We start from the raw sequence: 21232 nt of genomic DNA on the forward strand, positions 1-21232 counted from the left end.
AGGGCTCAGGTAGTGCTAACTGCCAGGATCAGGTGTGTCCTTCTCTATCAGGTGTGTCTTGGAGGCCTCATGGGTGAGGTGAGAAAAAGCCTGAGGGTGCTGTTGCTGAAATCCAGGACTTCCCATGGGTAAGATGTGATCCCACCCTCCCTCCTGCCCCGGGGGCTCCTTTGGCTGCTGGAACATCTCAGTGAGGGCAAAGCATGTACCAGACATCGGGCAAAGCTCCTGGTGCTGCCACAGCTCTGAGGTGGCCTCTCTGCACGTGGGGCAGCAGCAGGTTTGCTGCTCAGAAATAGGTGGACACCAGGTGTGGTGGAGGGGTCTGTGCCTGTCCTGGGGCAGCATTCACAGGATGGAGCTGTTCTGAGGATGTGTTGGACTCTCTGATCCTCATAGGTCCCTTCTAACTCGGTATATTCTGTGATTCTCATGGATGAGAGCTCACCTCACCATCAGCAGTAAGTGTGGCCAAGGAAGAGGCTCTGCAGTGCCCAATCCTGCCCCTTTTTTTCCCCCAACACATGCAGTGGGCACTGGGAGTGCTGGGATGGCTCTGGGCTGTACCTGCCTGGCAGATGGATAGAACAGCAGTACCTGTTTCCTGAGAGATCCCACAAGAGGATGAGACTTTGAGAAAACAGCCAATTCTCGTTTCTCCAGGAGGTGGTTTGTGAGCAGGAGGGGAGGAGAGGGGCACTCTCGGACATGGGCAGGGTCCCCACTACTGCCAGCACAGGGAGGGCAGTCAGTGCTGCTTTATGGATATGTAGTACTATTTCTGATGGCTACCATGGCAACAATTGCATCCTGTGATATATGTTCTGCTTTGTGAAGTACAAACACACAGAGGTGCTTGGAAGTGAATTTCCAAAGAAAAGCCTCTGGTGTTCCCTTGTTCCTACACGTGTAGCCCAGCCCAGCTCTTCCCACAGCCCCTCGTCCTGTCCCTGCTCTCAGTCACTGGGGAAGTACCCCAGGCTGAGGTGCTGTGGGGATGTGTGCAGGGGAGGTGTTTCTGGTTGTTTTTTTGCCTTTTTTACAGCAGTATTTGTCCCCCACTCTCCATTTGTACAGCAAGGTAATGAATTTACCACTGCCTGTTCCTGTCTGCAACACCACCTGGCCTGGGAAACACCAGGGAGGCCACATCCACAGCCTTAACCATCTGGCTAAGAAAATTTATACTAAAGCAATGCACCACCTTGGTGTGTCCTGGGTAAATAAATGTGTCTTCAGGGGGTTCATGGAATGAGGAGGATGTGAGACTGCTGCAGTGTAAAGTGCCCGGGGTGGTTTAGGGAGGTAGAGGAGAGTGTAGGGTGAGCAAAAGGAGGTGGACAGGCTGGATTAACCCCTGTTTCTCCTGAGTAAGGTCTAGAGGCAGCCCATGGAATTGGTGGGAGGTGAGTTCCAAAACAAGCAGGAGAAGGTGGTTCTTTGCTCAGCTGCAATTGGTATTAACACAGCGCTGTCTGTGCTGGATAATTGACACATCACTCAATTACTGTGACAATAGTGTGTGTTGGCATTAGTCATTTTCTCTCAAGTTTTGTTATCTGACTGCTGGGAATTCATTTGCAAGGTTTCCTTCAATCCTGTGGATCCCTTCCCCAACACCTCCATCTGCTTTGGGCAGATATATTCACTTGAATCATGAATTCTTAGTAGCAGCCCTTGTTTTGCTGCACATATTCCTCTTTCTCATCCCTTCTATCACAAAAGGACAGTATATAAATGCACTCAATTATCATTGGACTGGAAATATTCCCTCAGCTGGCTGTTAGCAGGCAGTGATACCGACAAATAATGATCACTGGTGTCATGTCAACACAAGCAAAAGCAATTATTTTTGAGCCATCTAACACCAGAAAAGCAGATGTAGGAAGGAACTACCAATTAGAGATGAGAACACTTAAGGTCAGATATGCAGACTATGATTAAACTGATATTTAATGCACAGAGTTTCTTTTGGTATTTTGTTGAGCTCTCTCCCTGTGTTACTAAATCTCCATGGTGTTTGTAGCACTTTGGTTACAGGTTTCAGTCCACTCCTACTTGATTATTGGACTTGTGTTTTTAGGGAGAGCTGGTTGGCTGGACCCTGGGGAGAACCTCATCTCCTGAAATCCTAAATGCATCAGCCCAGCAGTGGTGCAGCAGAGCTCAGCTATAATTGCATTTTCTTTACTGCTCCTCACATGGTCCCCGTTTATGAGAAAACAAGACTTCCCCAGAACATGATCCCTCTGCTCAGGCATCTCCTCCTCATCTCACAGCCCAAACTCCATTTCACCCATATACTGAGAGCACATCCCTGGGTCATCTCAGGGGTGGAGACTGAATTTATGCAGTTCTAAATAACAAATATTTTTCCCAGACATTTGAATCAGATTTGGGGCAACAGAACTGGAGGGAGGAAGGTGTCCATGGCTTTCCCAGACAGAATTCTGTTGACTCACATCCCTTGGTTCATCTCTGAGTGCTGCCCATCCCTCCAGCTTTTTCAAATACTGCTAATATTCTGTGACAGCAGCCACTGTTCCCTCCCAGCCTGTGCCTAAAGGACCTCAGCTTTTCCTTTCTGCAGTGTTCCTCCTCTTCTCCAGCCCCAGCTGGGATGTCTCCGTATGTAGCTCACAAGGGGCACCTGAGCCCTCCGACAGAAAAGCCAGCAGAGGGTTTCTGTGTTGCCAGGAAGAGCTCCCTTGGTGTTCTGAGGAACGGAGAATCCCTGCACTGGGGCACCCGAGATGCTGCCAGCCCAGCTCTCTGCCTGAGATGGGCACAGCCACAACCTGGGGGAAAAGGTGTAGAAACAGTAACAGTGTGCAGTGATGTCGGCACAGGTGCCCAGGGCAGTGCTGGAGTCCCCATCCCTGGAACTGAGCACAAACCATGTGGATACCACACTTGAGGACGTGGTTTAGTGTGAATATGGTGGTGGTGCTGGGTTGGGGGTTGAATTTGAGGATTTTAAAGGTCTTTTCCAACCTCAACAATTCTGTCATTCTCTATTTTTCTCTGGGACTTTAAGCTCAGCTCCACTCTGTGATTCTCTCAACTCACAAAACACCCTGAGGCAGTAAATTGGCAGTTTAGGTATGTCATATGAAAATATCCTTGCACTTGTTCTTTCAAAGCTTGCAGTCTGCTCTATCCACCCTCCACTCTGGATTTCACCCCCTCCCTCCCCCCCCGAGCTCTGCTCTCTCCAAACAGCAGGTGTATATCCATTTTGTGTCTCCTTTTGGGGGAGTTAAACCCTTCTGGGGACAGAGGAGTGAGAACTGGATGCTGTTTTCAAGATGAAGGCCCCCCATGAATTTATGGAGTGCAAAATAATGTTTGCAGTTTTATTCTCTGTTCCTTTGCAGGCATTTGGTTGGTTTTGCATTGTTTGATTGTTTTTGCATTGAACTGTTATTTGCAGGAAATAACTGTGAGGACTTAGAGGTCTCTTCCCTGGGTGATAATAGTTAATTCTGAACTCATCAGAGTTGTTGTTTTTCTGAGTGCATTACTTTGCATCTATCACCACTGGATTTCTTCTGAAATGTCACTGCCACTCACTTAGAATGATGGCCCCTCTTGCAATTCTTCACCACCAGGTGAAGAATTTATTTTGAGGACTTGAAATAACTTTGTCTTATAACTAATTTTGTCAACTCATTAATCATTCACTCTTTCAGGTGGTTTTTGAATATGGTGAGAAGTTAAAGCTCCATCAGTAGCTCCCCACCCCTGTTACCTGGCTTTTGACTGGTTGGTAGCTTATGAGACCTTCCCTCTTACCTGCACTGATAGTGGGAACTGGAAGAGAAATGGCTCATACTGATGAAAATGCAAGCTTGGAGGCACATCGGCCCCATGGAGGCAACTCCTCCTCTGAGCAGGCAATGCTTGACACAAATGTGTGACCTGTCTGCTGGAATTCACCTCTCCAGGACCTGCAAAAGTGTTCCCTGGGGACAACCCTCTGTGTTTGTGATGTAACTCAACCCCACACACCATCACTCACTGCATGAGGGTCGGGGGGCAGAGAACTGGGGGGAAAAGCGAGGAAACTTGGGTTGAGATACAGCCAGTTTAAAAGGGAAAGCAAAAGTCACACAAGCAAAATGAAGAGTTCACTCCCCCCTTCCCGTGGGCTCAGCCATCCCAGGGCTGCCCTGGGCTCCCTCCCACCTGCTGGGGGCTGGGGAAGGCAAACCCCATCCATCTGAACATCCCCCTCCTCCTTCCCCCAGCTCTGTGTGCTGAGCGTGACTCCCCGTGGTCTGGGCCACCCCTGGGGGCAGTTGGGCTCCCCTGTCCCACCTGTGCCCCCCCAGCTCCCTGTGCCCCCCGGGCTGGTCCTGGCAGGGCCGTGTGAGGAGCAGAGCAGCCCTTGGCTGTGTCACAGGGACTGAGCCATCCCAGTGTGCCCAGCACTGCTCCAGCACAGCCCCAAACACAGCCCAGACCCGCTGGGGGGGAACATCAGCTCTGCCCCAGCCCAGCCCACAAGCTCAGATTTTGATATCCTCAGTTCCCTCATCTAAAATGGTTTGGAACTTTCAGATTCCTGGTCTTCTCCTACTCATCCTGTTTGTGTGTAACTCCTGCTTTACTGGTGCCTGGTGCATCCTGGGGAGTCCTGCAGACCTTCCACATCTGGGATTTTCCCAAGTGGACACTGTCAGCTCCTATAACCTGTTATTATTCACCTTATCAATTTTTCCAAAAAACTCTTCATCTGCTGCTTCTGTTTAAGAATCTTTTCCAACAACTGAGGGATTGGAGTATCTGTTACATGAGGAGAGGCTGAGAGACCTGGGATTCTTTAACCTCCAAAAGCTGGGGTTTGGCTCAGAGGGGTTTAAATCCCTTATGACAGGGGAAGTGCAGAAGATGGAGTCAGACAGAGACACTGGACTCAAACTGAGACACAGATTTCCCTTAAACTCTTTTCTTTTCTTTTCTTTTCTTTTCTTTTCTTTTCTTTTCTTTTCTTTTCTTTTCTTTTCTTTTCTTTTCTTTTCTTTTCTGTTCTTTTCTTTTCTTTTCTTTTCTTTTCTTTTCTTTTCTTTCTGTTTGGTTTTCGGTTCTTGTCGTTGCTGGTTTTTGGTTCTTTTGCGTGGCGGTTCTCGTTGGTCGTTGTTGTTCTGGTCTTTCTTTTTCGTTGCCTCTATTAGACTAGATATACAGTCTACTATATTATCTTTATGTTTTTTTTACTGTGAGGATTGTTGAACACTAGCCACATGTTGCCAGACAGGTTGTGGAGATTTCAGCCTTAGGATATCCAAAAACCCAACTGGGCACAGTGAGCAACCTGCTCTGACTGGTCCCACTTGGAGCAGGAGGATGGGATGGATGATCTCCAGGAGCATCTGAGCCTCAGCATTGAGTGATTCCACTGTGTTACACAGGCTGTGAGAGCCTCCCCAGGCTCCTCAGAGACTATTCCTGCAAAGATGGGCTGTTTTGGGGTGGCCTGGCCTTCCATGGGCACTCCCTGTAGACCTTGATCACCTTTTACAGACTCTCTGGCACGTTCCTGGTCTCTGCAAAAGGCTTTATTATTAGCTTTTATGTTTTTGAAATATTGCTTCTTATAACATTTTTTGGCCTTCCTGTGACTGGATTTTGTGCTCTTTTCTGTTTTTCTCATTTGGACAAAACTTCCACTTTTGGAAGAATGTAATTTTCTCCTAATAATCTCCATTACTCTGCTATTTAACCATGAGAGCTCCTTTCTGGCCCCATTTATAGGTGATATATATTTATTCTTAGCCTCTGAGATGGTTTCTTGATGTAATTTCCTTGCCACCTCCAAGCAGTTCATCTTTCTGGAGGCTGTTTTTAATTTAGGGTTGTCAAGTTCCTTGTCCTTTCTTTGGATGGGATAAATCACCACAGTGAACACAGCCAGTTTGGATTACACACCCAACTAAAACAAGGGGAGTTTAGCTCACAAATCCCATCCCTAATATAACAAAAAGCTGTTTTCTTGCCTGAAAACTACTGTATAGGACTCTGAGGGGAAAAAACTGAGGCTTGTCTTTATGGATTTCACCATCTCCCCACGATGCTGCTTAATTTTCTGAGAGATACATCTAATTAGTTGCATGAATAAATAAATCCTTTATGTGAAAGGTCTTTGTGGAACCACCTGCTTGACTTCTTTGCTGTTGAGGGTCCTCACTGTTATTCTGTTAAAAATGAACAAATGTTTTCATTTGAACTCAGTGGATGTGGAACTGCTCTGCCTTGTCAGCTGGTATTGCTGTAACGACGAGAGTCTGAGCACTGAGAGCCCAACCAGCCCAGCTGTGACTTTGCTGCACTGCTGGTGGTTTGTATTGATTATTTTGAATTTAAAAGTGTACTTGATGTAAGTGGATATTTGGGGAACTGCTCACAGGCACTCCTGGGGCGAGTACCCAATTCTAGAGCAGCCTTGGCTGTTCATGGGTGGGATGGATTTAGTGCTACTCAGGAAATCAAGGGTGTAAATGGGGGAATGATAAAGCCTCCCCTTTGTCCCTGCCAGAACATCCACCTGGTGGCCAAGTGGCTGAGTTCCCTGGAGAAGAAGCTGGAGCAGCACAGCGAGGGCAGCCACCAGGACTTCCGTGTCTTCATCAGCGCAGAGCCAGCACCTTCCCCCGAGAGCCACATCATTCCCCAGGGCATCCTGGAGAACTCCATCAAAATCACCAACGAGGCCCCCACTGGGATGCAGGCAAACCTGCACGGAGCCCTCGACAACTTCAGCCAGGTAGGAGCTCAGGGGCACCAGTGACAGGTTGGCTTGGAGCTGCTGGAGCTGCTGGAGACCCCATGGAGCGTGATGGGGGAAGGCATTGCCCTTCCAGGCAGCAGCTGAGTGAGTCCCTTTGCATCCCATCATGTATCCCAGAGTCACAGAATGTACTGAGTTGGAGGGACCCACAAGGATCATCCAGTCCAACTCCTGGCCCTGCACAGGCCCATCCCCAAGAGTCACCCCCTGTGCCCCAGAGGATCAGCCAAACCCTCCTGGAGCTCTGGCAGCCTTGGGGCTGTGCCCACTGCCCTGGGGAGCCTGGGCAGTGCCCAACCAGCCTCTGGGGGAAGAACCTTTGCCTGAGATCCAACCTGAGCCTGCCCTGACACAGCTCCAGCCCTTCCCTGGCTGCTGTCCCTGTCCCCCCAGAGCAGAGCTCAGTCCCTGCCCCTCCTCTGCCCCTGCCCAGGAAGGTGGAACTGCACTGAGGTCTCCCCTCAGTCTCTTCTTCTCCAGCTGAACACACCAAGTGCCCTCAGTGTCCTCACACGCCTTCAAGGCCCTTCCCCATCCTCCTTCCCTCCTTTGGACACTCTCTAATGGCTCCATCTCTTCCTTCCATTGTGTCCCCCCAAACTGCCCCAATGTTGAGGTGAGGCCGCCCCAGGGCAGAGCAGAGCAGGACAATCCCCATCCTGGTGATGCTGGACCTGCTGATGGAACTGCAGCTGAGTCTCCTGTGCAGGGGACACGACACTGAATTGTGTGGAAATGATGGAAAATATTCTTGGTGCCCCAGAGGGTTAGATCAGTGTCAGGGCCGTTGGTATGTGGTGATTAAGTGAGCTCTGCTCTGTGACCTCTCTCGACAGCTCTGGCACCACAGGCAGGAGGCTCTGGGAGCAGCAGGACACAGATCAAACAGGGCTCCCCAGGGAACAGCCCCTGGCCAGGGCAGGCTGGAGCCAGTGTGTGTCACTGCTGGAGCCATCCACGCTCCTGCTGACCTCGTTTACCACATAACACAAAGGCTGAGAGCTGAGCATTCACACTGCTGATGATTCCTGTCCTGGAGACACAGACACAGCCTCCTGCTGCCCTGAACACTCATTGCCCTCATTCACACACTGCCCTTGCCTTGGCACACGCAGCTCTCACAGCAGGACCCCATCTGGTGAACCTTGAGCAACCAGGAGGGTCTGAAGGTGCCCTCAACCCTTGAAGTGCCTTTTTGAAACAGTAGTGCTGAAGTTCTTGCAGCTGATGGCTGCACCAGGAACACACAGGGCAGGTCTGGCAGGATGGTTTTCTCTTGTGAGAAATGTCTCTGCTCTTCTGTAACCCCACCTGCAGTGCTGAGTCCAACACAGCTGGAATGAGTCCAGAGGAGGCACTAAATTGATCACAGAGCTGGAGCACCTCTGCTAAGGAGACAGGTTGAAAGAGTTGGAGGTGTTCAGCCTGGAGAAGAGAAGGCTCCAGGGAGACGTTAGAGCCCCTTCCAGTGCCTGAAGAGGCTCCAAGAGAGCTGGAGAGGGACTTGGGACAAGGGCCTGGAGGGATAGGACAAGGGAGAATGGTTTTAAATTGAAGGAGGGTAGATCTAGATTGGCTATTGGGAAGAAATTGTTCCCTGTGAGGGTGGGGAGGCCCTGGCACAGGTTGCCCAGAGAAGCTGTGGCTGCCCCATCCCTGGAAGTGTCCAAGGCCAGGTTGGATGGGGCTTGGAGCAACCTGGGCTGGTGGAAGGTGTCCCTGCCCATGGCAGGGGGCTGGAATAAGATGATGTGTAAGGTCCCTTCTGACTCAAACCATTCTTTGATCCTAATGATTCTCTTGTCTTTTGGAACCAGGCAAGAACACCCCAGTCTGTTGTGGACCCCATGGGTCCATGGGCAGGGAGATGGGGGCAGCTCTCAGCTGATTTTGCACTTGGAGTAGAGGGAATCTCAAGAGCAGCAGCTAACTGTGCTGAGCAGGGGATGGGAGGCACCATGCCAGGATTAATGTCCCTAGTCAGGAGAGATTATTCCATTTTTGTCTACTGTCATTCATCATCTTGAACTCCACAAAATGTCCCAGAGAACAAGGAAGGGGAGAACCTTCACCCCAAGTAACATTTTCATCCTGCCTTTGCTCATTTCAATCAGACAGTAATTAGCATTTTCTAAATTGCTGGAGTATTATAAAGCATCTCTTATCAGAAATCCTGGAGCAAGTGGGTGGGGTCCCTTTTACACCTCATTTCCCCGCTTTATACAAATGGATGTTCAAATTTAGCTTTCAGCTGAAAGCTACAAAGGAGCCTCTTTATTCTGTGTGGGGGATATTGTTCTGCTTTGTAGCTGAAGAAAAATACAAAACTAAAGAGGGGCCGAATGAGACTGAACTGGATTCTCAGTGTTCATTCAGGCAGTGTCCCTTTATGTCTGGGGATGGTTCCTAAAATGAGGAAGTGCTCTGCACATATTTGAAGCAGTTCCCGTGTTCATTTTCAGTGATTAAATGACTCAGGCTCCTGCCCTTCCACCTCCTGGGCAAGGTGCCACAGTCCCAGGCCCAGTGCTGGCCCCCTTGCCCAGTGTGATGACACAGAGCTCTTCAAGTGAGTCCAGATGAGGCCACCAAGATGCTCCAAGGGCTGGAGCAGCTCTGCTGTGAGGAAAGGCTGAGAGAATTGGGATTGCTCAGTGTGGAGCAGAGAAGGCTCCAGAGTGACTTAATTGTGGCCTTCCAGTACCTGAAGGGTCTCCAAGAGAGCTGGAGGGGGATTTTTTGCAGGGGCATGCAGTGATAGAACAAGGAGGGATGGCTCCAAACTGCCAGGGGGCAGGGTTAGATGGGATATTGGGAAGAAATTCTTCCCTGTGAGGGTGGGGAGGCCAGTGTCCAAGGCCAGGTTGGATGAGGCTTGGAGCAAACTGGTCTAGTGACCAGGAAGATGTCCCTGCCCATGGCAGGGGGTGGGATGAGATGAACTTTAAAGGTCCTTTCCAACCCAAACCACTCTGGGATTCTGGGATTCTCTCTCCATCTCTCTGGTGAGGGATGTTGAGCACATGCAGGTGATGGGGCATTGAGTGGGTGCACGTGTCCTTCCCTTCTCCACTGTTAATGTGTGTTCCTGTGCAAAGCCACTCTGAGCTGGAAATAGTAAATATTAATTCCAAAAATATTCATTAGAATTTGCCAATAAATTTGCAATGCAAATCCACTGACTTCAAAAATTAACACATGTGTGTATTATGCAAATATGAACTGGAGGAAAAATTGATTGGCCTCTTCTTTCAGGTAGGAAGCCATAGGACCAGGGAAATGGCAACAAGCTGCACCAAGGGAGGTCCAGGTTGGATACTGGGAAAAATTTCTTCTCTGGAAACATGGTTAAACATTGGAACAAGCTGGGCAGGGAGGTGGTGGAGTCACCATCCCTGGGAATGTTCAAGTAGTAGCACTTCATGATGTGGTTTAGTGGGCATGGGGGTGTTGGTCAAAGGTTGGACTTGATCTCAGAGTTCTTTTCCAATCTTAGTGATTCTGTGATTCATCCCTGTCCAAAGTTGGATGTATTTGGAGGCCCTGAGGCTGAGAGCAGTGGCTCTGCCTGTATTGCAGGACACCCTGGAGATGTGCAGCCACGAGAAGGAGTTCAGGAGCATCCTGTTTGCCCTGTGCTATTTCCATGCCGTGGTGGCCGAGCGGCGCAGGTTCGGCGCCCAGGGCTGGAACCGCCCGTACCCCTTCAGCAGTGGGGACCTGACCATCTCTGTGACTGTGCTGCACAACTACCTGCAGGCCAGCTCCAAGGTGGGTGCTTCACTGGGGCTCTGAACCACCAGGGATATGGCTTGTGCTGAAGCTCCTGGGAAATCTCCTGAGATACCATTTCCTTGGGATCTTTGGGTTCGCTGTGCCTTTGTGGGGAGATGAGAGGCCTCGGTGCCACTCGAGCCTGTAGAAGCTTAGAAATCACAGCAAACAGTGCCTGTGGTCTTTATTAATTGAAAAGAACAGTGCTCTTTGGTTTAACAGAGCTTAGAGTAAATTTGCATTTCAGCGGGGAATTGCAGGAAGTCTCTGCTGTGATCCAGTTCTCCTTGGGCAGAGTTTAACTACTACCTGATGTTTGTTCACTGAGAAAACTGAAGCAGTGAGGTGGAAACACTGAGTGTGCAGGTCAATGCTGGAACCTGCAGCCCAGCACTGGCCTCTGGAGCTCTGGCTCTCTGACCTCCTGCATGTTTCGTAAAATGAGAATCTGTCTGTCCTTCCTGCCCTCCCTGTTCATCCTCAGGTGCCCTATGACGACCTGCGCTACCTTGTGGGTGAGATCATGTATGGGGGTCACATCACAGATGACTGGGACAGGAGGCTTTGCAAAACCTATTTGGAAGAATTTATTAAGCCAGAAATGCTGGAGGGAGAACTTCTCCTTGCTCCAGGATTCCCCCTCCCAGGGAACATGGACTACAATGGCTATCACCAGGTAAGCTCTTTGTTTTCTGGTATTATTTACACACCTAAATGTAATGTGTTCCATAACTGCCCTATAATCTGCCTTAGGAGGCAGCAACAGGGCTGCAGTGTTTCTGCACACCTTTGTTATCTCCCATTATGTTCTGTTTCTGTAGATGTCTCAGCATTTCCTTGGATGACCCAGTCTAATGGTAATTTGCCACTTCATCATGGGCTCATTCTGTTCATGCATGAATAGAGCAACTGTATTGGTGCTTGAGACTTGAGCAGGGCTCCTGGAAAATTACATCCACATACTGTTTGCTAAAATGGCCCCTTCAAGCTTCTTTTATCATCAGTTTTGATGAGAATCACTGATGGCTCTTGTTGATCTGCTTACTGATCTCATCTGTTCTTTGTACACAAATGCAGTAGCAGAGAGAGACGTATTAGGCTGGGTTTGTTCATAAAACTTAACTACTGGAAGCTAAATTGCCATAAGAGATCTCAGGATGCTGATGCTGAAGTGCACAGCAGATAATTGCTTGAGAAGTTCCAGCCTGAGATATAGAGCCAAGCCAAACTTCAGCAATTACTGAATTTTGCCAGCAGGAGTAGAAGCAGTTCTGTAAACAAACGTACTCTCCTTCCTCCATCAGTTCACTGGTGTTTCAGCCCCAAGCAGAGCTGCCCAGTCTGGGCTGACCTGGGGGAGATGATTCCAGTGCTGTGAGCTCTGCAGGCAAAGTGCCCTGGGCTCTGTATCCAACCTGAACCTGAATGTCTCTGAATCTCACATGAACCTGAATGTGTCTGTATTTAACCTGGACCTGAATATTTCTGTATCTTATCTGAACTTGGTTGGCTCTGTATCTAACCTGGACCTGACTGTCTCTGTGTCTCACCTGACCCTAACTGGCTCTGTGTCTAACCTGGACCTGACTGTGTCTCTGCAGTACATAGATGAAGCCCTGCCTGCAGAGTCTCCGTACCTGTATGGGCTCCACCCCAACGCTGAGCTTGGCTTCCTCGCACAGAGCTCGGAGCAGCTCCTGCACACGCTGTTGGAGCTGCAGCCCCGGGACAGCAGCACTGGAGAAGGAGGAGTGGGCACCAGGGAGGAAACGGTGAGAGGGGCAGAGGATCCCATCCCTGTCCCATCCCTCAGTTCTGCACAGCTCAGGCTGTCTCACAGCTGCTCATTGGACTGTGTTCTGCCTGTGCTGGGTACAAACCCAGCCTAAAGCCTCGTTTTATGCAGGACATCACCACAGTGGGGTGTAACTGGAGTATTGGCAGTAATAGGACAGTGGCTTTTAATTACCCCTTGCACTGCGGTGCCTTCGTTATCATCCTCTGAAGGTGTGCAAATAAACCTTGTGTGGCCTCCACTGATCTCTGAGCCACCAGTCTCTGTGCACCCCTGTGTGTCTGGCATAACAGGCTCCTGAGTGCACAGTCTGCCACTTAAATGTGCCACCCAGAGCTCAGCCCAACTCTTACTGCTGCCACCATGTCCCACCCAGCTCCCAGGCTCCCAGGGACCTTGTAATTCCTTATTTCCGGCTGAACCCCTTTGCTGTGCCTATGTACCAGGCTGGTCTTCCTCTGGAAACTCAGAGCTCATCAAAACACGGCCCAAGCATTCCCACCAGGATCGGAAATCAGCCAACACACTCAGGTTTTTATTTCTGAAGTCTTAAGGCCCCAGCTCTGTGTTCAAGCTTTGCAAATTGTGAGTAGTTAATGGGAAGCTTATATGAAGCCTGTAGTTTCACACATCTTTCTTTTGCCTTGGTGTGGGGCTGGGGAACTGACTGCCTTCCACTGAGGGGCTCTTAGAAGTGCCCAGTATGTTCAATTTTTGGTTCATACTGGAATTTGAGGGGACAGTAATAATCCAGAGGTAGCAAAACCAAAGGAGATGCTCAGAGGTAGCAGATGTGGCTGCCTGTTCTCCCATTCCATTTGCTATTGAAATGCAGTTAAACTGCTCAGCCACAGAAGCAAACTGATCAGTGAGTGCCCCAGCAGTGCTGTCACAGGGCCTGGCCACTCTGCAAACCCCTGGTGACACTCAAGAAGACCCTCACAGGAGCACAGGAGTCCTCATGGCTCTGTCTGGGAATAAAATCTGCCTGAGAGCAGCCAGAGTGTGGCCTCACTGCCCCGTGTTGTATCTGAGGGATGTTCCCACTGCTCATTTTCTTCCCAGGGTGATCTCTGTTATGATCTGAGCTGTAACTGCACTGCCTGTGTCCACCTGGTCCTTGGATGAGAGGGAGTTGTGCTGTCTCAGCTCCTCCCCTGGAGGATATCCAGCCCCTGCTTCGGCTGAGGTGGATTTTAGGGAGCTTCCAGGGGAACTGCGAAGCTGTCGTTTTCCTGAGGCTCTGACAAGTCCAGTTACTCCCACAGGTTTCTGAGGCCACATTACAGCAAACGAGCCGTAATTGTTGTGAAGGAATCAGAGCCAAAGGGATTTGCAGGGGAATTTCAAATTAGAGGATATTTCTGTACTGCACCCGAGCTGCAGCTGAAGAGCTTTTCCAGCAGAGCTTTGCTTCAGCTACCTGTGTGTTGGAACAACAGCCCACACATCAGCGCTGCTGACGTGAGTGGGGAGGGTTTGGGGGAGCAGCAACGGGAGGAAATTGGAGTACAGAGTCCAAAATAGGACTGGTGGTGGTCATGGCAATGAAATGCCCCTGGCTGCCTCTGCAGTTGGCACTGGCCCCCACAAACCAGATTTCTGACGTTGGATTGTTGAGTTGTAACTGTGTTATGCGCTCCTGAAAAATCCCCAGGAAGCAGGAGTCTTGCTCAGGTTCCAGCACAGCAGTAAAGCAAAGAAATGTGTGAGACTTCCACAGCAAGATGTCTAATGTTCCACAGAAACCTGGGAAATACAGCTGATCCCATGGAGATGAGGGGCTTCATGCCTCCCTGTCAGCCACAAAAGGGTTTGTCTATTTTATTTAATCCTTTAGACACTGGAAACATCCTGTTACATTGGAGATTTCCCTGTTTTGTACTTAGAGTTCCAAAGGAGCTGTGATGGTGACCAGAAAATAATCTTGTTTCATTATGCTTTTCTTCCACGGCTCCATTAGTCCAGAATGCCAAAGTCAGCTTAAAATTCAATTTTCTATAATCACCTCCCTATATCAATAAACCAGAGCAAACCAGCTCATAAGCTCCATTGTCCTGAAGCTCAGCTGAGGCTACAGCCCCATTTGTCTCCTTGTGTTGAGTTTGACTTAAGGAGAAATAAGAAGAGAAGCTTGAAAGCCAAGCACAGAAGAGGCTGCTACATGTCATGGGGATGTTTTTAAACCATCATTTTGAAAGCTGCTCATCTGACATTAACTTTGTAAGCAACTGAATTTTAATAGGGTGGGGCAAGCTCTCTCAGTCACAGAATCACAGAATGTGCTGAGTTGAAGGGACCCACAAGGATCATCCAGTCCAACCCTCATCCCTGCACAGGCCCATCCCCAAGAGTCACCCCCTGTGCCCCAGAGGATCAGCCAAACCCTCCTGGAGCTCTGGCAGCCTTGGGGCTGTGCCCACTGCCCTGGGGAGCCTGGGCAGTGCCCAACCAGCCTCTGGGGGAAGAACCTTTGCCTGAGATCCAACCTGAGCCTGCCCTGACACAGCTCCAGCCATTGCCTGGCTGCTGTCCCTGGTCCCCCCAGAGCAGAGCTCAGTCCCTGCCCCTCCTCTGCCCCTGCCCAGGAAGGTGGAACTGCAGTGAGGTCTCTCCTCAGTCTCTTCTTCTCCAGCTGAACACACCAAGTGCCCTCAGTGTCCTCACACGGCTTCAAATCAAGGCCCCTCCCCATCCTCCTTCCCTCCTTTGGACACTCTCTAATGGCTTCAGATCTTTCTTATACAGTGGTGCCCAAAATTGCACCAGAAAAAAGGTGCTGTGCCCAGTGCAGGTGACCTGGGTGGTTCTGAGGACACTGCCTGGCAGGTGAAGTTCTCCTGCCACACTCAGGCTGCTGAGCTAAGGAGGTTCTGGGGTCACTCGTGCCCATCCCTCTCTCCTCCCTTTGGCACACAGGTGAAAGACCTTCTGGAAGAGATGTTGCAGAAGCTGGGCGATGAGTTTAACATGGCAGAGCTGGTGGCCAGGGTGGAGCAGAGGACACCCTACGCCGTGGTTGCCCTGCAGGAGTGCGAGCGCATGAACGTCCTCACCGGGGAGATCAAGCGCTCGCTGCTGGAGCTGGAGCTGGGCCTGAAGGTGGGACTGTGGGACAATCCTGGGGAATGGTGCTCAGGGAATGAAAGAGGCCACAGGGAATAAAAGTGCTCACATGCTGCTGGCTGCAAACCCATCTTGGCTCCGTGGGAAGGGCTCACAGATGGATTTCAAACGGCACGGTGCCCTCAGGCATGGGGAGGGGTTACACACACAGCACTGCCTGTGCTTTAGGAACAGAGACCAAGCACTTCTGGCCACCCCATATTGTGGCACAGCAACAGCAGGTCACTCAGAAATTGGGACGTGGCCTATTTAAATGTGAGCCAAAAATCACAACTTTTCATAAAATGTCCAGGTATGGGGGAACTTGGAACAAAGTGTCTTAGAGGCACAAGCTGGGCTGAAATCATAGATTGGTTGTGTGTGAGGACACAAAATGTTCAGAACTGTAAGAGAAAAAGCCTAAAAATGCAAGTTTTGGAAGAAGTACAACTCCCCTTGCTGGGTATGAGTCACCTGCTGATGGAGGAGGGCCAGGACAGACCTACCCTAGGAAGACACCATCCCTGATGCTCCACCACAGCTGCTTCTCCACCCTGGTAGGAAACAATACTCTGCTCCAGGAGGGTGATTCTGTGTCCCTCTGGGTGCTGCCTTTGGCCACACTAGTTGGGATGCAGATTTCTGGGTTCAGCAGGGTGGGAGGGAGGGCTGTAATTGATCCACTGGTAGAAATCATCTTCTGCATCCCCTCCCAGGCAGTTGGTGGGACAAAATATAACAGCTCTGGTTGCCCATTGGGGGATAAATCAGCCGGGATCAGGCTGCACTGCCAGGGAGTGAGGACCTGCCTGGCTGTCCTGGTGCCCTGCAACAACACTTCCTGTTCCCCTTGTCATCCCCAAAGACTCCCCTCCAGAGTCAGGTGCTGTACATCCCTTGGGAAAGCCTAAGTGCAGCACAGGGATGCAGCCTGGAGCTGGCAGCACAAACCTGGTGGCTTCAACACTGCCCTGCTGCCTTCCCTGTACCACCACACACAGCCCTGGGGGATGGCACAGAGTCACAGAGTGTGCTGAGCTGGAAGGGACCCACAAGGATCATCCAGTCCAACTCCTGGCCCTGCACAGGCCCATCCCCAAGAGTCACCCCCTGTGCCCCAGAGGATCAGCCAAACCCTCCTGGAGCTCTGGCAGCCTTGGGGCTGTGCCCACTGCCCTGGGGAGCCTGGGCAGTGCCCAACCAGCCTCTGGGGGAAGAACCTTTGGCTGAGATCCAACCTGAGCCTGCCCTGACACAGCTCCAGCCCTTCCCTGGCTGCTGTCCCTGGTCCCCCCAGAGCAGAGATTCCATGGGATGAAGTAACAGTTAAGGGCAGCAGTTGCTGGGCATTCCCTGCTCCATCATCTCTGGAATGACAGGTTGTCATCCCATTTCACCAAAATTCTCAGCTCCCAAAACCAGTTTGCACAGTGTAGGAACCATCTGCCTGAAGGATCTGCAGCGGCTTTGACCCAACCCCTTGGCAGGAAGAGCTGCTGGGTGGGCAGGGAGGGCCTGTTCTGAGATGGAAGGACATCCTAGCCCCCTCCTGAGGGCAGCTTGGAAGAGAGATCTCCAAAGGCCCTCCCTGCAGGGGCATGGGGAGGGGCAGGGTTGGCTCAGGGATTTGGGCAGCAGCTCTGCAGGGATGGGACTGGGCTGTTCCCAAATCCCAGCTGTGAGAGCTGTACCCTGAATCCTGCACATGTGTCTGCAATGCATTTGCTGCTGCTGCTTATTGTCTTCATTAAAGAGAGACATATCACAGTCACTTTGTGGTGGCCAGTGTGGACAGTCCACTTTAAAATAGGTTGATATTTATGTAGTCAATTATTACAAACAGATTTCCCTTATTTTCTAGCATAAGGCAGTGGAATTGAAAATTCTGTTTTCTGAGACAGGTAAACAGAAGTGATTTAATGTTTCAATCCCAGAGCAGCAAACAAGATATAATTGCAACTTGGACAATGTGTGGCAATTAGATTTAATATGGGGAAGAATATGCTGTTTACTATTGATAGGGGAATGAGGGGATGCACAAGCTTAAATAAAGCACAGACAAAATAAACGCTGAGAATCAACAATAGAGGGTGCAAACTTCTCCCAAAACCCTGCCATAAATCAGAGCAGGGCAGGAGGTGGTACCTGCAGAAAAGGAACCTCTAATGACTGGAGCAGCCTCAGCACCTGAGGGGGGATTCAGGCACCCAAGGGCAGGACTGGAGGAGAACTGCAAGGGAACGGTTTGAAGCTGTGTCAGGGCAGGCTCAGGTTGGATCTCAGCCAAAGGTTCTTCCCCCAGAGGCTGGTTGGGCACTGCCCAGGCTCCCCAGGGCAGTGGGCACAGCCCCAAGGCTGCCAGAGCTGCAGGAGGGTTTGGCTGATGCTCTGGGGCACAGGGGGTGACTCTTGGGGATGGGCCTGTGCAGGGCCAGGAGTTGGACTGGATGATCCTTGGGGGTCCCTTCCAGCTCAGGATTCTGTGAATCTGTGAATCTCTTCTACGGGATGAGCAGCACCATCAGTCTGAGTCAGCATTTCTTCATCTGCTGTTGGCTGAAGAGACATATTTGAAGGGCCTGATAGACCACCAATGGGCAATTCATGGAATCCTTCTGGTTGGAAAAGACCTTTAAGATCATCAAGTCCAACCGTCAACCCAGCACCAACACCATGATCACCACTAAGCCATGTCCATATCCTCGTGTTTTTTGAACACTTCCAGGGATGGTAGCTCCACCACAGCGTGTTCCCGTGCTTTACAACCCATACTGTGAAGAAATTTTTCCTAATATCCAATCTAGCCCTCCTCTGGCACAGTTCTGTGTCTGCAGGCACTCGTGGGTCCCTGAAGAGCTGAGAGATGTCATGCATGACCCTCAGCACTGCCCAGCATTGCCCATGTCCCCATGCCACGGGGCCCGTCGAGCAGCCAGGGAATGCTGATGGCTCTTTCTGCTGCCCTGACTTGACAGCTGGTCTTCACACTCAGTTTGGGGGAGAAATCCTACTTTAATTGTTCCTTCCCAAAGGTTCCTTCCCAAAGCAGCTCCTGTGAGAGCCACTGGAGCTCGTTAATCCCTGGGGCTGGGGGTCTGCACTGACAGCTCTCAGAGGAGGAGACTTTATAAACCAGGAGCCTCAGAGCTCAGCAGAGAATAAATAAAGCCCAGAGGAAGCAAATCTTACTGGTTTTAACTGACTATCTGCCAAAAGAAGGCGATTTGGAAATGTCAGGCCTAATTTGAATTTTTTGAATAATTCATTGTGTCTTTGTAGCGGAAAGTGATTGTTTGGTCCAAAAATAGGAGACATCCCATTAAGAGGAAGAGAAATTGCAATAGACTGGTGGCCATCAAAAATAACTGGCATGTTGCTCTTCAAAGTCCTTTGTTCTGGCTGACTTGGGTGGGACCAGAGGCTGGGCTGAAACACTTGCATGTTAATGCTGTACCAGCCTCATCTTTGCAAGCAGATCTTTTATTTTGCAATTTAGGTGAAGGATAAGCCTCCAAAATGAGGATAATATATATTCTAAAATAACAAAATTAGACCAAATTTCGATAGGCTAACGGGGTATTTCACTGTATCAAGTGAAAATAAAATAACCTGAACTGAGAAAACAATTTGTGACAATAGTGTGCTCATCTGGAGGAAATGGCTGCAGGCTGATTAGGGTTTCCTTCAAGGGTGTCTTTAATGAAAATTACTCCCAGCATTTGGGAAAAATAAAATGAAAAAAGTAACTTGAATCATTTCAGATGCACTTTAGTATTCAGCATCTGAAATGCAAATTTATGCATAATTGTGTTTGGACAACTACATGAGATTGCTGCTGTAGATGCTTTGAACCCTCACAGGAGGCTCTGACATTATGCTTGGATGCACAGGTTTTAAAAATTGCTTTTCTCAAGCCTTGCTGAGAATTACATTTGCTAATTCATTTGTTTCCTGAAAGTAAAACTAGACATGATATATGATCAGGGGGTTATGTCTTTAAATCAATTTGACTGCTTGCACACATTTTGCAAGATTTTTTCCCATGTTAAAACCCTTCCAGAAGTGCAAAATTCTCCTGTCTCAGTGTCCTGCTGTGGCCAGTGCAGGACTTTGCTCCTCAGACTATTTTTAGTTCTTCTATGGTCTTGTCATGGCTGTAGACCATTGATACTTCCTTTCCATGTCCAATTTCTCCTAAGATGGGAGATGGTGACCCACAGGGTATGAACAAAGAAGGAATTGCAATGGTGCTTCAGGGTTTGTGGCCAGTGTTCAGTAACAAAGTCATGACAACTGCCCTGATGGGGTCAGGCCGTCCTGACAGGCTGGAGAAGGTCCCTGCCAGCCCCTCTGATCTTCTGGAGGCTGAGCTTTGATGTTGGATCAGGAAATTGTCTCCGAGTGTGTTATGGAGAAAATGAAACACAGGTGCCCAAGAGGAGACCCCTGGGGCTTGCACTGCCTTGTGTGTCTGTCACTTCATGGCAAGTGCCAACACGAGCCATCTCTCATTTGTGTTGGACCCTCATGCCTGGAGTTACCCAGGACTTCAAAGCCCTTTGACCACATGATCCATCATTTCGAGATTCCCCACAGTTGTAAAATCATTGATTAGAAATCATGAGGAGGCAGAGACTCCCCTGGGATGGCACAGGTGAGGCGTGTTTTGAAAGGTGGTTGCAGTTGTTCCTCATGTTTTAGTACTAACTGCAAATATTCCTACTTCCACCTTTTCATTTAACCTCATTTGTTTCTTTTGGCTTCAAAGACCTTAAACTCTTTGTACTCATGGTTTTCTCTATCCACCATAATCTGTTCTCCTTGGGGAAACCCAGCAGGTTCAGATGGTGTGGCAGAGGTTTAATCATGCCTTGTACCAGTCCCTCCTGATGAGACAGGAACATTTCCCAGGGAAATCCACAGACCTTGGGAGGGAGGAGGAATCTGAGTTGAGATCCCAGGGCTGCAGCATCGTCCAGGCATGGGGCAGTGCAAAAGTCCTCTGAGCTCTCATTGGAATTGGTGGGTGCTGGGGACTTTCCCTTGAAGTCCTGCCCTTGCTTTTTGCCAGACAAGATGGATTTTATTGTGGATGTTTAGAATTTTTCACAGGAACAGAAAAAGAGAAAAAAAAATAATGAGAAAAATATGAAGAAGAAGACAATGATGAAGATGAAGGAGAAGAATAAAAAGATGAAGAAGGAGAAGAAGAGAAGGAGGAGAAGAAAAGAAGGAGAAGAAGAAAAAGAAGAAAAAATGATGAAGAAGAAAAGAATCAGCATAAGAAGAAGAAGAAAAATATGAAGAAGGAGAAGAAAAGAGGAAGAGAAAGGAGGAGAAGAAGAAGAAAAGAAAAAGAAAAAGAGGGGAAAAAAAAGAGAAAAAAATAGGGTTGTAAGTCAAGTTCTAAAAAGCCGGAAGTGCTTGAATGGACATTTCCAAGGCCTGAATTCAGCTGACAGCCCTCTTTGCTCCCACACAACAGTGTATGGGGCAGGTGTGTGTCCAAAGCCCTTGTTGAAGTTGTCACCCAGCAGCTCCCAGGGCTGTGGTTGGTTCAGGGCATTCCTGTCCTGGACACTTGTCTGCCAAGGTGGAGGCTCTGGGCTCTTTGTAGAAGGACTTGCTGACCCCAGAGCAAGCCTGGTTTGCCCTAAAGAGGCTGGAGAGAGGTGGGGATCAGGTTCTTCTCCCAGCAAACAAGGGACAGGACAAGAGGAAACAGCCTCAAGCTGCACCAGGGAAGGTTTAGATTGAATATTAGGGAA

The 21232-nt window shown here is 49.6% G+C and overlaps 1 protein-coding gene across 5 annotated transcripts in view; it reads left to right on the plus strand.

Annotated features, from left to right (window-relative positions):
- Positions 1–21232, plus strand: part of DNAH9 (dynein axonemal heavy chain 9) — a 189392-nt gene that overhangs the window by 157875 nt on the left and 10285 nt on the right. For all 5 annotated transcript variants that reach the window (XM_039384055.1, XM_039384056.1, XM_039384057.1 and 2 more), the window contains 5 exons: positions 6539–6766; positions 10370–10561; positions 11049–11240; positions 12166–12336; positions 15279–15461. In XM_039384055.1, the coding sequence (XP_039239989.1) occupies positions 6539–6766; positions 10370–10561; positions 11049–11240; positions 12166–12336; positions 15279–15461 (966 nt within the window). The remainder of the gene's footprint in view (positions 1–6538; positions 6767–10369; positions 10562–11048; positions 11241–12165; positions 12337–15278; positions 15462–21232) is intronic.

This window comes from Pipra filicauda, unplaced genomic scaffold (assembly GCF_003945595.2).
Source record: "Pipra filicauda isolate LSUMZ 115617 unplaced genomic scaffold, ASM394559v2 scaffold337_size785800_pilon, whole genome shotgun sequence".
Lineage (NCBI taxonomy): Eukaryota > Metazoa > Chordata > Aves > Passeriformes > Pipridae > Pipra > Pipra filicauda.